The sequence below is a fragment of the Aptenodytes forsteri genome, unplaced genomic scaffold (genome assembly GCF_000699145.1).
Source record: "Aptenodytes forsteri isolate BGI_AS27 unplaced genomic scaffold, ASM69914v1 Scaffold126, whole genome shotgun sequence".
Lineage (NCBI taxonomy): Eukaryota > Metazoa > Chordata > Aves > Sphenisciformes > Spheniscidae > Aptenodytes > Aptenodytes forsteri.
The window spans coordinates 671,527-684,856 of NW_008794599.1; the positions used below are offsets into that span (position 1 = coordinate 671,527).

At 45.1% G+C, this 13,330-nt stretch overlaps 1 protein-coding gene across 1 annotated transcript; it reads right to left on the reverse strand.

Moving 5' to 3' along the window:
• Positions 1 to 3,998: 3,998 nt before the first annotated feature.
• Positions 3,999 to 10,517, reverse strand: BARX2 (BARX homeobox 2). The gene is made up of 5 exons (XM_009273005.1): positions 10,421 to 10,517; positions 9,835 to 9,951; positions 8,234 to 8,531; positions 5,519 to 5,603; positions 3,999 to 4,274 (listed from the first exon to the last, which is right to left on the reverse strand). The coding sequence occupies exons 1-5, from the start codon at positions 10,515 to 10,517 to the stop codon at positions 4,023 to 4,025; spliced, it is 849 nt and encodes a 282-aa protein (XP_009271280.1). The 3' UTR covers positions 3,999 to 4,022.
• Between the last annotated feature and the right edge of the window lie 2,813 nt (positions 10,518 to 13,330).

A 13,330-nucleotide genomic window follows, 5' to 3' on the forward strand; every position in this document is an offset into this window, starting at 1 on the left:
ATGAGTGACAAGCAGTCCTGGGACAGGGGACCTTGGTGCCCAGGAGGCAGAACAATCAATAGCCTCTTAAAAAATAAAACTACCTTCAGGACCAGTGCAAAGGCACTTGGAAAGCCCTTCGCTGTCAGTCTATTGATAAAGACGAAGCCTTTTTGTGCAGACTTCCTCGATACCGACCGCAGAGAGCAGTCCACGTTGGCTGCACTTCTGCACGAGCGTGCCTAAAGCGAGACTTGTAACGTTATTTCTGGGTCTCGGGAGCATGAAGCAAATACAACTCACATCCACAAGAGCTGGGTGTCCCTGCAGAAGACACCACAGCCCCCTTTAAAGGCCAAACTCGACCAGCCAGGCTTTCTCCATCCCAGCCTTGAAGCCTGTCTCGGCTCAGCCCCAAAGCAAAGGGGAAGAGTGGCTCAATTCTTTGCATTTCGGTGACAAGACCAAAAATAAGCCCAAGGGAGGAAAATCTTAAAACAAGAGGAAAAGGAGCGCTTGCCTACCAACAATGGCTGGGATCAGTGTGTTCAATTCTACTAGAATTTGTAGATGTTTTTCTCCAGCTGCAGATGTAACACGGAACAGACAAGAAGTATGAAAAGATTTAGCCAAGAAATAATTCAGTGGTTTTACCATTTCTCCCCTGCTGTTTTCTTTCCATCCAAACACACGCATTCTGAACGTGCTTTCCATGAACATTTGAGAGATTATCAGGAAAGTCAGTGAAAGTAAGTCGGTGTGAGGAAGTATCAGACAGCATTTCAAGAGCTCATTTTGCACTTAAATAATCACATTGAAAAATACATTGCTAAGATTGCTATTCATCCAAAAGAGGAACAAAAACATCTTCAATGTCTTATGGACTCATTAAAAACTCATAATGGTTAAAATGGGATTAAAAAAAAAAAAAAAAAAAAAAAAAAATCTCGCTGGAACTGTTCCCACTGCAAAGTGGGGTTGAGGGTTGAACAATTATTTTCATCTGGGTGGAACTGTTCCCACTGCAAAGTGGGGTTGAGTCAGAAACAATTATTTTCATCTGGGAAGTGGGAAATGTCATTTTGTAAAACTTTACTCTTTGCTGGAAAATGACCAACTTTGCTTTGCTTTGTGATTTAGAAACGTATCTTTAAAATTTTTTGAAACTTGGGGTTTTCGTATTTATCTGTTTCATTGGACAGCACAGAAACACCACACACACCGCTTCCTACTTCAGGGCAAGAAGCTAATTTTTTTTTCCCTGTTTCTACTTTTATTCCCCCCCCGCCACGTAAATCTAGAAAAATTCCTCAAATTAGAGAAATCCACTGGGTGCCAAATGCAAACACCCCCCCCCCAAACCCTACATGCATTATCCATTTTATGGAACACAGTTTGGTTGAAAGAAAGGCTAGATACTGAAATTCCCAAGTGCTAAGTTTAAAGTACACCTCTGAACATTTTTTGAAAGATTCACTAGAAGATACTTCCACTTTTAACTCAGAGAAGCTAAAATATCTTTGACGCCTTCCCTGACGGTCAGCTTTTTACGTTTCTGGAATGACCTGCACAGAAAATTTGATTTAGTGAACTATTCAGGCTTCCAAATCAACCTACTAGAGACTCTTGCAGACTTTTTTTGCAATCTGATGGTGAAACTCATTAGACAAATTATTCCCAGTAAATTGCTCCCTTCACCCTCACCGAGTACTACCGCATTTAAGACTTGTGGAAACACTTTATTTTGAGATAACAGTGCTGATGCTACTATCCAAGAACAATAGGGGACAATTATTTATTTCATAGACCATCTAATCTAATTCCTGTATAAACAGGCCATAGGCCTTTTTTAAATTAAATGCCATTTCAAGTCCAATAGATACGGTTGAGCTAAAGCACAGCTCTGGAAAGAAAAAGAAGAAGAAAAAAAGACATCCACAGATAAAGAATGTGCAACAACACACTGTATCGTAACTCCAGACAAGCGCCAAAATCCTGCCCCGCCACCCTTGCCTCTCACCGTGCCTGTCATGAGTACATCAGGGCTCTGTGGAAAGAACAATGGTTCAAAGACAAACAAATTTTGACGCATTTTAATGGCAGAGGAAAGACTTTGTAGCTCACAGCCTGCGTTTTCAACGCAACAGGCAAGAGGGAAATCTTTTATCCCATTTCCATCTCTCTGTGCCATAAAAAAAAAGAGCTAAATGGCATCAAATGCCTGGGATTTTCAAAGTTTCTTGCAAACGAGCATTGCCCAACTTTGGTGAATATTTTTTTTTAGGTTTAGGTGCAAACCTGTAGATGCCTTTTCAAAGTTGATTACTGTGTATTAAGTACTCAGCAATACACGGTGAGTGGAGCAATGTCCCACCCTGGCTTCGCTGAAGTCAGCTGGAGTTTCGCCATGTAAGTATTACCCGATGAAGATGCATGTGCCATTGCAGAGCTAATGCGGAGGTGGAATTTAAGTCCTCCAAACACCATTGAGCAAGAAACAGGGGAAAAAAGAAATCCTTCCTTCCCCACTCAGCACTCCCTGGATAAGTCACTTGAGGTCTATGTGTGTGAATCGTTACCACCACCCCAAAAAAGGGATATTAAGAAATCATCTTCACAGGGTCACAAAGACCCATTTATTGGATGTCCAGACATAACGGCAGGAGGGGAGGTGACAGAAAATAGCTAGAACGCCAGTGCTCTCATTCCGACACATTCATCTGCACCCAGCGACAAGGTGGCATTAACAACACCCCTCACCTACCTTAGCAAGGTGCTACAAGGAAGTTTGCACAGTGCTTGCTGCACAGTAGTGTTACGGAAAGTCTGATGACTCCCATTTTCTCCAGGGTTTGTTAGAATAGAAAAACCTAGCCCAGAAAAGTCTCTGTCTAGCATTCTGAAAGAGAAACAACAACAACTGTTTTATTTATATATTTAATTTTTAATTAAAAAATAAAGGTTATCTTAATACATCTCTTGCAGCCTTCGGGCAAAATGCACCCTTAACAAGACTTTATGAAACATGATGCACATCTATTCTTGGCACACATCTTAAACAAACGCGAACTTTCTGCAGCAACTTCTTAAATCCATCGTTCTCCCAAACCCCTGAAAACATTTAAATGTTCTTTAAAAAAAACCCTACAAAAATTAGAAGTAGGCCCAAAGCAAAAATCCCAGATCCACGCATCCCAAAGCTTTTGGAGCAGACTCAAATCCAAACCCTCATCTCATTCGAAGTTTTATCCTGGATCACTGCAAATTCACAGACACGGCACCCAAACAACCAAGAGAGACGAAATCTGAATGCTGACCCGGGTATGAATCTCGCTTCGGAAGCTTTGACCTTTACACTGGGCCAAAGCAAACGTATGGGTCTGAACTCCTTCCTAAAACTGTTTAAAGCCAAAGCAAACGGGTCTGAACTCCTTCCTAAAACTGTTTAAGTTGGGCCCATCCCTAACAGAAATAAGTGCTGGTTACACGATGAAATGGTGCTATCAGAGCTCCCCATTTCTTAGCTGTCCCTGATCTGAGACCAGACCAAGTACTCCGTCCATTTGCACTACTTTAAAAGGCAAGGGTAAAGTCAAGCGAACACACTGAACCCTCCAACGCAGTCATATCACTACACATTTGCCTCCTGCAGCATGAAAGGAGCCCTGGACTTCTCCTGTACTTGCCATGAGCTGTCTCAGGTTCCTAGACGCGGTTTTCTCTGGAAACACGTTCAGGCCTCCGTCACTAGCTGTGGGAAGGCTTACGCACACCGCCGGAGGGACGGGTCGTCGCCACTCACACGGGATGTCTTTGTTCCACCGTGGCCCATGATGGCTGACTCCCAAAGGCACAAAGTGACCAATCTTTAGACTTTTACACAAGGTCTACATATATATATATATATTTATATATATATGTACACACACACAATTACATACATATTTAAATATATATATACATATATATATATTTGGTTTTGCTTTTTCTCTTTTATCTTTTTTTGCTTTTCTTTTTTCCCCTCTCCCTCCTTGCTTTCCCTTTTAACTTAATGGCGTAGTCTCCTCTGAGGAGGGCTCTGGTATATGTTCTGGAGACTTCTCTGTCTCCAAAGAGACTTCTGGCTTCTCCTCTGTCAATTTAGGCTCCTCGGCGGCTTGAGATCCCTCCAGCTCCTGACTCTGAGCCTGGCTGTTCATTTTCTCTTCTGCTTCGATCTCCTCCGAGGTGGGTATGGAGTTTTTCTTTGGACGGCCTTTGGGCTTTGTTGGAGCCTCCTGTCCACCCTTCAGCACCTGGAGCAAAGAGATGAACCGTCAGGATCAACCTGAACTCCACTGCTGTGAGACACCCGTTAGAGAGGGACGAAACTCGGCTTTGACCTCAAAGTTAATCCATGACTTGGTCACCATTTCAGCCTCATAGAAATGCCCTGCATTCACAGAGCGAGCTCACCGTTCTCTCATATAAATAAAATGAAATGCAAACATTACCAGCAAGGAGACCCAAAACTCCGGAGGTGTCTAAGTCAGTTCCTACAGGAGGCCCAAAAGCAACCTATGCACACAGTCCTCAACACTACAGACAGAGAAGATTTTATGCAGAATTCAGTTCCTTTCCTGAGTGTTTATTTGTAGTATTTATTATGCTTTATTCAAAGCCCAAGTAAGAACAGTCATAAACCTTATACAGGATTTCCTCTGACTGCCTTTCCTCCAGCCCCTTTGGCTTCTGAAATAGCCTTTATTATTTTTTTTGTAACACCCGCATTAAAACGCGAGACCCCTCTCATCTCCGTAAAAAGTGGGAGTCAGCAAAATAGGTCTGTTCCTACGTTTAATTCCCTCTCCCTTCACACCATCACTGCAGCAACAAGACACTTCCAACCAAAGATCTGTCTCCAAGCTAATCCCAAATTTGTTTAAGTGGCAGTAACTTCTGCAGCTGTCACATACGTTCAAAGATACAGCCTAGAACTGCATCTCCTCTCCCAGATCAGAATACATAAACATCTCCACTGGAGAATGTCACAGCATCATGGTTCTCACCAGGATTTATCGGACAGTTGTCCTTTCTAAAAGCATTTTAACTGGAAAAGGGCCATGAAGCTGAGAATAAGTGAAAGGAAGATATGAAAAGCAAGAATTAATGGTATTAGCTCTCAAAACTGCATTGGTTTCCATGGAGCAATACAATCTTTTTTGCCCATGCATATAACCAATCCCACAAGCATTAAGATCACAGGAACGCCAAAAATGCAGAGGGAGATATTTTGGTTCTTCCCTCTGTTCTGTTCTAATTTCTTTCATCCCTTTGCCTTGTATGCTTCCTACTGCCTATGGTCCCTCTAGCCCACCACCCATGTCACAGTATAAACTTCTTTAAAAAAAAAAAGTATGTTTCTAAGGAAAGTGATCAAGAATAAAACAAGATTTGGCACAAATAGACACAGGGTCACTGACACTATGCTCAGCTTCCAAATCTGTTCTTCTGCAATCCGTTTTTAAGGACCGTGGAGAAACGGTAACGAACCACTTACCATTTTCTTCCACTTCATCCTACGGTTCTGGTACCACGTCTTCACCTGGAGCTGAGTCAGCCCCAACGACTGGGCTAAGTCAAGCCTGGGAGACAAGACAGACATTGAAATGAGTTCACGGAGGAGGAGAAGAGCTCAGATGCCAGGTGCAGCCAACCCGACAGTGTAAGAGCATACAACAGTGGGACCGCCAGAAGAGATGGCTGCTCGTCACTCTAATCTGTTGGTTTGAGAAAAGGTCAGACAAATGTGAATTTGTCCTGTGAATTTAGGATGTAAAGATAGATGCTCTTATGGAAGAAGCAAGAATATTTAGGTGTTTGCAGGCTCTCTGTTCTCTTTTCTCCTCTGTGACCGCTGGACAAACGAGCAAGCCTAGAACTTGCAGAAGTCTGCCTGCCCTCTTTGAAACACAAGCCTGCTGTACTCCAACCGCTGACGCTCCACGTTTGTACGCGAAGCAGGGAGCTACTGGTACACCGCATCCCTGAAAAACAGGTCTATGGAGTCTGGAAGCAAACACCTAAGAACCAAGACACCCAGCATCAGTCTGCCTTTGAAAGTGCTGCTCTTTGTACCGTATTTCTTCTTCACTACCTACATAATGGGGATAATAATACTTTTTCATTTCTCACGGAGTAGTAGTACATCTAAATCTATTAATTTCTTACACATTCTGCTATTATAGGCAATTTAGGCTTATAAATGAATTCATTATTTGCGTGTTTAGCTTAAGGGTATATGTGGCAGACAGCCCGTAATCCTGATTCATCCTCCACAAATCTCCAACCTGTGCAAGTTCATCTGAAACCATTCATTATTTCCATATTAAAACCCAGGATAAGAAGCAAATGCAGCTCAGAGTAACTCTTTATCCTTCCCCACAGGTGACAGCGCCATGCATCTGGCAGTGTCGTAATGGAGCTGCACAACGGACGGAGTTGGAAATCCTCAACAACGCTGGGCAAGTGCCCCACAGAGTCACACGAGTCCTGCAGGTGGGACAGCTCCAACTCAGAGTCACCTTCCAAGGTGTTCTGGATTGCGTGAACTTTTTGGAAAATATTTCCCCGCCCTTGGATGGGGAAACACATTTGTCAAGGCCAAGTTTTTCATAATAAAACTTTTGTTTCAGCTGGGCTCCTAGGGCAGTCGGACTCACTCTTACATTTACAAACACCTACGTACCGCACACCAGCCCTCTGTGCTCAAACGCACACTCATGGATTCATGCTTTTCCCCCGCTTCAGCTTCACTCGTAGACCTACAGGCTTGGGTTTGCCGGCTGCCTATGCCACTACATAACGTCTGCGAGACATCCCATTGACTTAAAGATACTATCGCTGTTATTTGAGAAGCAGAATCTAGCAGAGGCATTATCCCGTTGTACTGCACTCCCTTACTACTAATAAACCAGGTGCTTCAGTTGCCCTCCAAGCGGTACAATCTTGTGTCCAGGCCAAAAGCTGCAGGAGTGAATGCAACCCACTGCTTCACCATCACGTTTCCAGCCATGAGCTGACAGAGAGAAACACTGCCTGACTAACTCTTGCCTTACTGCACATGTCTTATCACACTTTGATTACCTGCAACCATCTCTTGCCACACACGTTAGCGTAACCAGCATTGCCTAGAAACCTGAGGAAACAAACAGAGGGGAAGTGGTACACGGACAGGAATTGCTCATCAGCCTCAAACATGTACAAAGCCAAGGAACAGTCATACCATAAAATTAATTAACAGCCTCAAGTGCTTCATCAACCGTGTCAGCCATCTGGTTATGTGAAGCTGTGAGGAGTCAGTACGGGAGCATTAGGAACTCTGAAACGGTATGAGACAGCCTGGCCGTGCCCATGAAATTTGGTCTAGCTGCGATCCTTGGCTTTGGTGACAGGCAGTATGAGCGGAGAATGCTGATCTTCAAAACCAATTTAAATATTGGGACACTGCCATCTGTGGAGTTCAAGGTCTGGTGTACCTTTCAAACCCTCGCTAGGTTTACAAACTTAATAGGGATTGGACAGGTCTTTTTCCTGTAATCTAAATTTGCAGAGTAGGATTCAAAACCTTTAAAAAAAGATAAAACCTCTCCTTCGTTTAATTTGTCCATTTGGTACCAAGTAGTCCCTAAGAACTTGCCTTTTCCTTCACAAAGACAAGGTACTTGCCTGTGCCTTCACAGGGGCAAGGTAGCCTTCAACTCTGTGCAACCTTCTGTTTTCAAGCTGATGGACAGGCCACCACCTTCTCGTTGAATTGCTACCCAAGTTTGCCAGATGAAAGCTAGTTCAGCAGCCAGCTGAAGCTACAGCCAACCTCTCAGCTGCCATGGAGAGACAGCCATCCGCCACCAGATCCCAGGAGGGGACAGGCTCCACCTTTTTTTCAAGTGTGCAGCAGGAATGGGAAAGACAGAGAGCCTTCTGCTCTGTACCTCGCCTATCTCTGAGCCCGGATGCCTGCTAGAAAGCACGTATCTCACCATGTGGCACTTCCATCGATACAATCTATTCATGTCACCTTTGATCCCAGGAAAAGTTAGTCTTGAAATTGAATCTGGTCATCTGCCCATGTCCTTAGCCAGTGGCAGAGGCATCCCAGTGGAGCTAGAAGGCAGCACACTACAGCCAGGGAGTGTTCAGTGTAGGATCAGCTGAGTAGGGCTAGAGCAGCCCTTTCGCTCATTCCTTTTCCTAGTGTAAGAGACTGACCTACCTGTCAGGGGTAGACAGATACTTCTGCTTCTGGAATTTCTTCTCCAAGCCCATCAGCTGGAGCTCCGTGAAGATGGTCCTACTCCGGCGTGGCTTTTTTAACCGAGGTGCGGGCTGCTCTGCCTCCGACTCGCTGCTGGCATGGGTCTCACTGGCAGGTGCCTCTGAGCTCGCAGTCCCCGAGGAGGGCTGGGCTGGCAGCACACGGGAGCTGGTGGCAGCTGGGATGAGGTGAGGGACCACGGAGGGCTGCCTGGTGATGACGGAGATGAGAGGATATGCCCTCAGAGAAGGGGACCCTGGCAGAGAAGGAAGCAGAGGTGGATAAAGGCCAGTTCAGTGGCAATATGGTTAAGTAACGGGAGCACTGGAGAGAGTACGGAGGGAGGAACACCTTCCCTGGCTCTGCCATTCACTTGTTAAATGACCACATGGAAGTCAGTTTCCCTCTCTGGACCCGCTCCTTCTCCCAAACTGCACATGTTTAGCTTTCCTTGGGCTGGGAGTCTTGGTGTGCGTTTCCCTAGCACAGGGAAACGAGAGCCTGCGTTTCCATTGCCCTTTTTTTTTTTCTTAAAGGAGCTATTACAATATACACCACTGAAGTCATCTGTCTAATTACCACAAGAGATTAAACTCGGCAAACGATGAAATCTGTCCCCATTCATGCAACTCTGCTTCAATATACACCTGAAGTCATCTGTCTAATTACCACAAGAGATTAAACTCGGCAAACGATGAAATCTGTCCCCATTCATGCAACTCTGCTTCTCCACGGACACTAGGACAGGCTTCACTTGAGATAGTTACCTAATCTGCCTTTACAGGCGACAGACAATGGAGTTTAAGTCACAATTCATCTCGTCCTCTAGTGGGTAACTGAAAGAGTCAGATGAATCACACTTTCATCCTCCGCTGTCTATGCTGTCCCCGTTGACTATACAGGCAGATGAGGACGAATAGATTGGAAGCAGAGTTTTTCACCAACTCTTAACTCTACATCTTATGCCAACCAGTTGATACCAGCCCTAAAAAAACCCACACAGTTCTGCTCCAATCCTTTCAGGTCAGGGCCAGTCAGGGATGACAAATCTAAACATTCCCAAACACTAGAGGAAGTTCTGATTCACATCAGACCTTCTGAATTTACAGCTATAGACAGATTTCTGCTCAGCCTTAGCCCCAGGAAATCAAATGTTCCTTTAAAATTCGGGCAGGGAAATGGGGCCACGTATGGGAAACGCACACTCGTTGCAAGACAGCACTCTACAACTTTGCAACCTACCTGCACAAGGTTGGGCAAGTCACTTTCTTGCTCCGTACCTCAGTTTACCTCATTTGCAAAATGGAAACAACCCTTCTTACCTACTTCACTGGTGGTAAAACGGATAAAAGTTTACTGTACACAAAGTATTCTGAGATCTTTAGATAAATGGTACCGTGAAAAGGAACATATTACACCAGCAGGCCTGGTTGTGAAACTCTTAATATGAATCACCACTAATGATCTATAGACCTCAATGAGTCTATTTCGGTGAGTAAGTCGTCACAGTGGAAGAAAGGAGTTGCCAGCCTGGCCTGCTGATGACCTGTATTCCTTACCCTCCTCCCCCGAGTGAAGGGTTGTGATCGCATAAATCAGGACCCAGGTAAGCTGCAGTGCACAGGGTACATCAAAGAATCGCGCAGCTTGTTGATCGTCGCTTCTCTCTACAACCACTGCAAGTTGTGCAAAATCCAGCCACTTACAAAGCAAGCTGGGAAAACTATTGCCAAAACACTGTAAATCCCAACAGACTGGGATTTAATCAAGACTGTGACTACAGACTGGGGTTTAGGCAGACTGGGACTTAAGCCTTGCTTTCTCCTCCACATCTCTGCAACACTAAAAATCAAAATATTTCCATTAAATTTAAATTATGCCACTTAAACCACCAAGGAAGTACTTGAGAGATGAGATCAGAATTGCTAAGCCAAGCTTTAGCTTGTGTAAAGCGTTATCTGCCTTTTCTTTCTGTGGATTTTTTTCAGCTGAAGACCGTGCTGATCTACAGCATCACCAAGTAACCTGGCAGAAATTCTGCCTTGATTTACACCCTGGGTGGCTGTCCAAAGATCATAAATTAGGATAGAGCGCGCTGTCCTTTGCTTTACACTACTAATTCTGCCCTCGCTGATATTTACGCACCCACCGACACCAGCCAGCTACACAGAAGGTAAAACAGATCCTGCTCCCGCCGTCTGTATCCTCCTCGCCAGTACCCGCTACAGTTAGTTTCTGCCATCGCGGGATAGCAAAAGCAGTGCCGACCCACCAATGGAACAGACGACTTCCTCTGTTTCAGCCAAATTTGCCGAAAAGAATCAGCCCCTCTTCCCTTCTTGAAGGGCACCTCCATCGCAAGAGTCCTGTGCAGGAACCCCGAAGCCACCTCCACCGTAAGAGATGTTCCTGGGTGAGCGATGAGGTGTGTTGATGGTCTGCATCTGGCAGCAGTCCTGGGACTGAGCCCTTCCGCGCTGCTGCTCTTCTGCATTACTGCTCTCGTTCACAGAGGCTCTAGGAGAAGAGACTTCACGGATCCCACTTCCAACCTGCTCTGAATAAGGAGACGGAAAACGGATGCCCTAGCTTACACCCCATGAAGGAGCGGATCCGGTCTTATTACACACCTTTATCCTGCTGTTAGGGGGTCCTGGTTCAAACCTTCCCATCGCACAGCTCCTGCTCCCCTGCAGGTTCATTCTCCCAGCCTTATCTCATAGCCTGAAACCCCATTCCTGCCCTTGCACATGGGTGGCTTTTGGCACCAGATCACTGGTTAACGGATACTTTTACCCTTGTACCCCTGTATATTTCCAGCAGGGCTCTCCATAAACCACAAGGTTGCTAAGGAGTAATAAATCACCAGAGCTCAGAAACCCCTGCAAGGCTCCAAGTGACTGAAACCTCCGGACAAAAGCATTTTTACAAGGAACTCTCTTCAAGGGAGGTCAGCAAAAGGTATTTGATATCAGAGCAATCAGGGATATTTGCTTTCCCGTATGGCATGGTAGCAGCACGTGCAACTGCTTGGGGTGGGGGGAGGCTAGCTACAATGGTCCCAGAGCTTAAGATCTGCCTCCATCATACAGAGGAAAGTCTCTTCAGGCTATTTTTCTAATAATCAGGTAGGATCAGGAGTAAAAGAACTGCTTTCCTCCTTCCGAGATCAGCAGCAAGAACTTGGCTATTTTTGCAGCGTAAAACAGTGGTTGGTTATTACAGAAGCAGATGACATTGGAGCTGTTCAGGTCCACGTTTTCAAGTGCTGAGCACCTGAATGAGAGGATACATTTTCCAAAATGGCCAGCAGCTGTGACCTGGCCAAATGCTCAGAAAAGCTCAGCACATGCTTATTTTTGGTGCCCACGTCAGGACATGTATTTACTTACGGCACTTCTGAAACCGCTGTTCTACTTCTGTGCAAGTAGTGGTTTGCAACTGCTGAGTTGCTTCGAGCTCCAGGTGGTGAACAGATTTGTGAGGCTGTTGACACCAAGTGTCTTACAGTTGTTTATCATTTGTGCTCATAAGAGAAGCCTTTGCTTATGGTTTGACACCACCAGTTGCGACAGTGCTTTTAGAAACCATCGTAAATAATGAAAGCATCCGCTGATGTTCAAGCCCAGCCGTATACAAGACTTCTCAGCTTTCTGCCCTCAGCCTGATGAGGACACAGGACGGTTGGGGCACAGAGTAAGGACAGCATTTAGAGAAAGACGTGGGGTTCAAGGCTGCAGGTAAAAGTTGCTGGCCAGAAAGGGGGCAATGCTTTAGCAGCCAACTCTCCTTGCAAACAGAGTAAACCAGAAATAGCTAGCCTCTACATTGCACTAGCTAGCTTCCAGATCACAAAGAAAAAAAGCCTAAGTTCAGTGTCCTGTTCTGGATCTAGTTATCCCAAAGTTCAAAGGTAGCTGAAGTTGAGCCAGTCCATTGTCTCCAGGTACACTATTAACATGACTCCCCTTAAACCATCCGTACAGTTCTTACCCTGATAAAGCCTTGGCTTCCAAACACTACGAAATCTGAGGCTAGATCTAAATTTCACATCCCCCAGAGTTCAAAGGTATTTCTAGACTGACATGGTATTGTAAGAATGGAGTAATTTCTTAATCTTCAACAAATTAAATGCTGGCAAGCAGCTCTTGTCTGCTCAGCACTGTTGTGACATGCTCTGTCTCCCAAAATGGGAAGGAATGGAAACGAAGCGCTCTTCCTTTCCGTACCTGCCTTTCAGAACAGTTTCAGCTGAATGCATACTGTCCTGCGTTGCTGTCCGAGCACCTTTTCCAATCCTGACCCACTGGTCTTTTGCACTTGAAAACCAAAAAGCAGCCCACATAAGCCAGAAAACGAGGAATGAGTTTGCTGCCCTAGCAACACACCTCAAGTGTTTTGTTGTCTCCGTCTAAAACAATCAAGAGGCAGCACAGTCCAATGGTGAAGCCACCAGCGGTTTAGGACTCGGGAGGTCTCAATGCTCTTCATAGGGACAGCGGTCTCTTACTATGTGGTTTTATACAGAAACGTCCCAGTTTTCTCTATTAGAATAGTCTTAATCACCCCAAAGTCTCGGGTAGTCTCGGGCTCACTTTGCTGCTGAGTACTTCTCAGATACTTGGGAAGTATTAGTATAATCCATACTTCATACCGTGCACAACTGAGGGAGCAGTGCTTCAGCAACAGAAGCTTTCCTGTAGTTATTTTTTAAGCATTTGAATAGTCTCCATTTCAAGCAGCAAGAAAGCTCTTTTTTCTGTCCAACTCCATACAGCTAACATCTGGCCACTCAGTTGCTAAAACTAACCGAGAGCTAAAAATAAAAAGGACATCGGATCTGCAGAGTGTTTTCTAAGGATCTGAAAACATTTTGCTTTGCTGTTTAAATCAGGCCATGTTGGCAGCCACTCTACAGGGAATAATAGGCCTGCCCCTTGCACAACGCACTGACCACACCACCTTGAAATGAATTGGCTTACTCAAGCCACGCAGGTCTAGAAGCACCCCAGACTCCTGTCTCCTAATTACATGTAAAATATTTGTCCTAGAAAT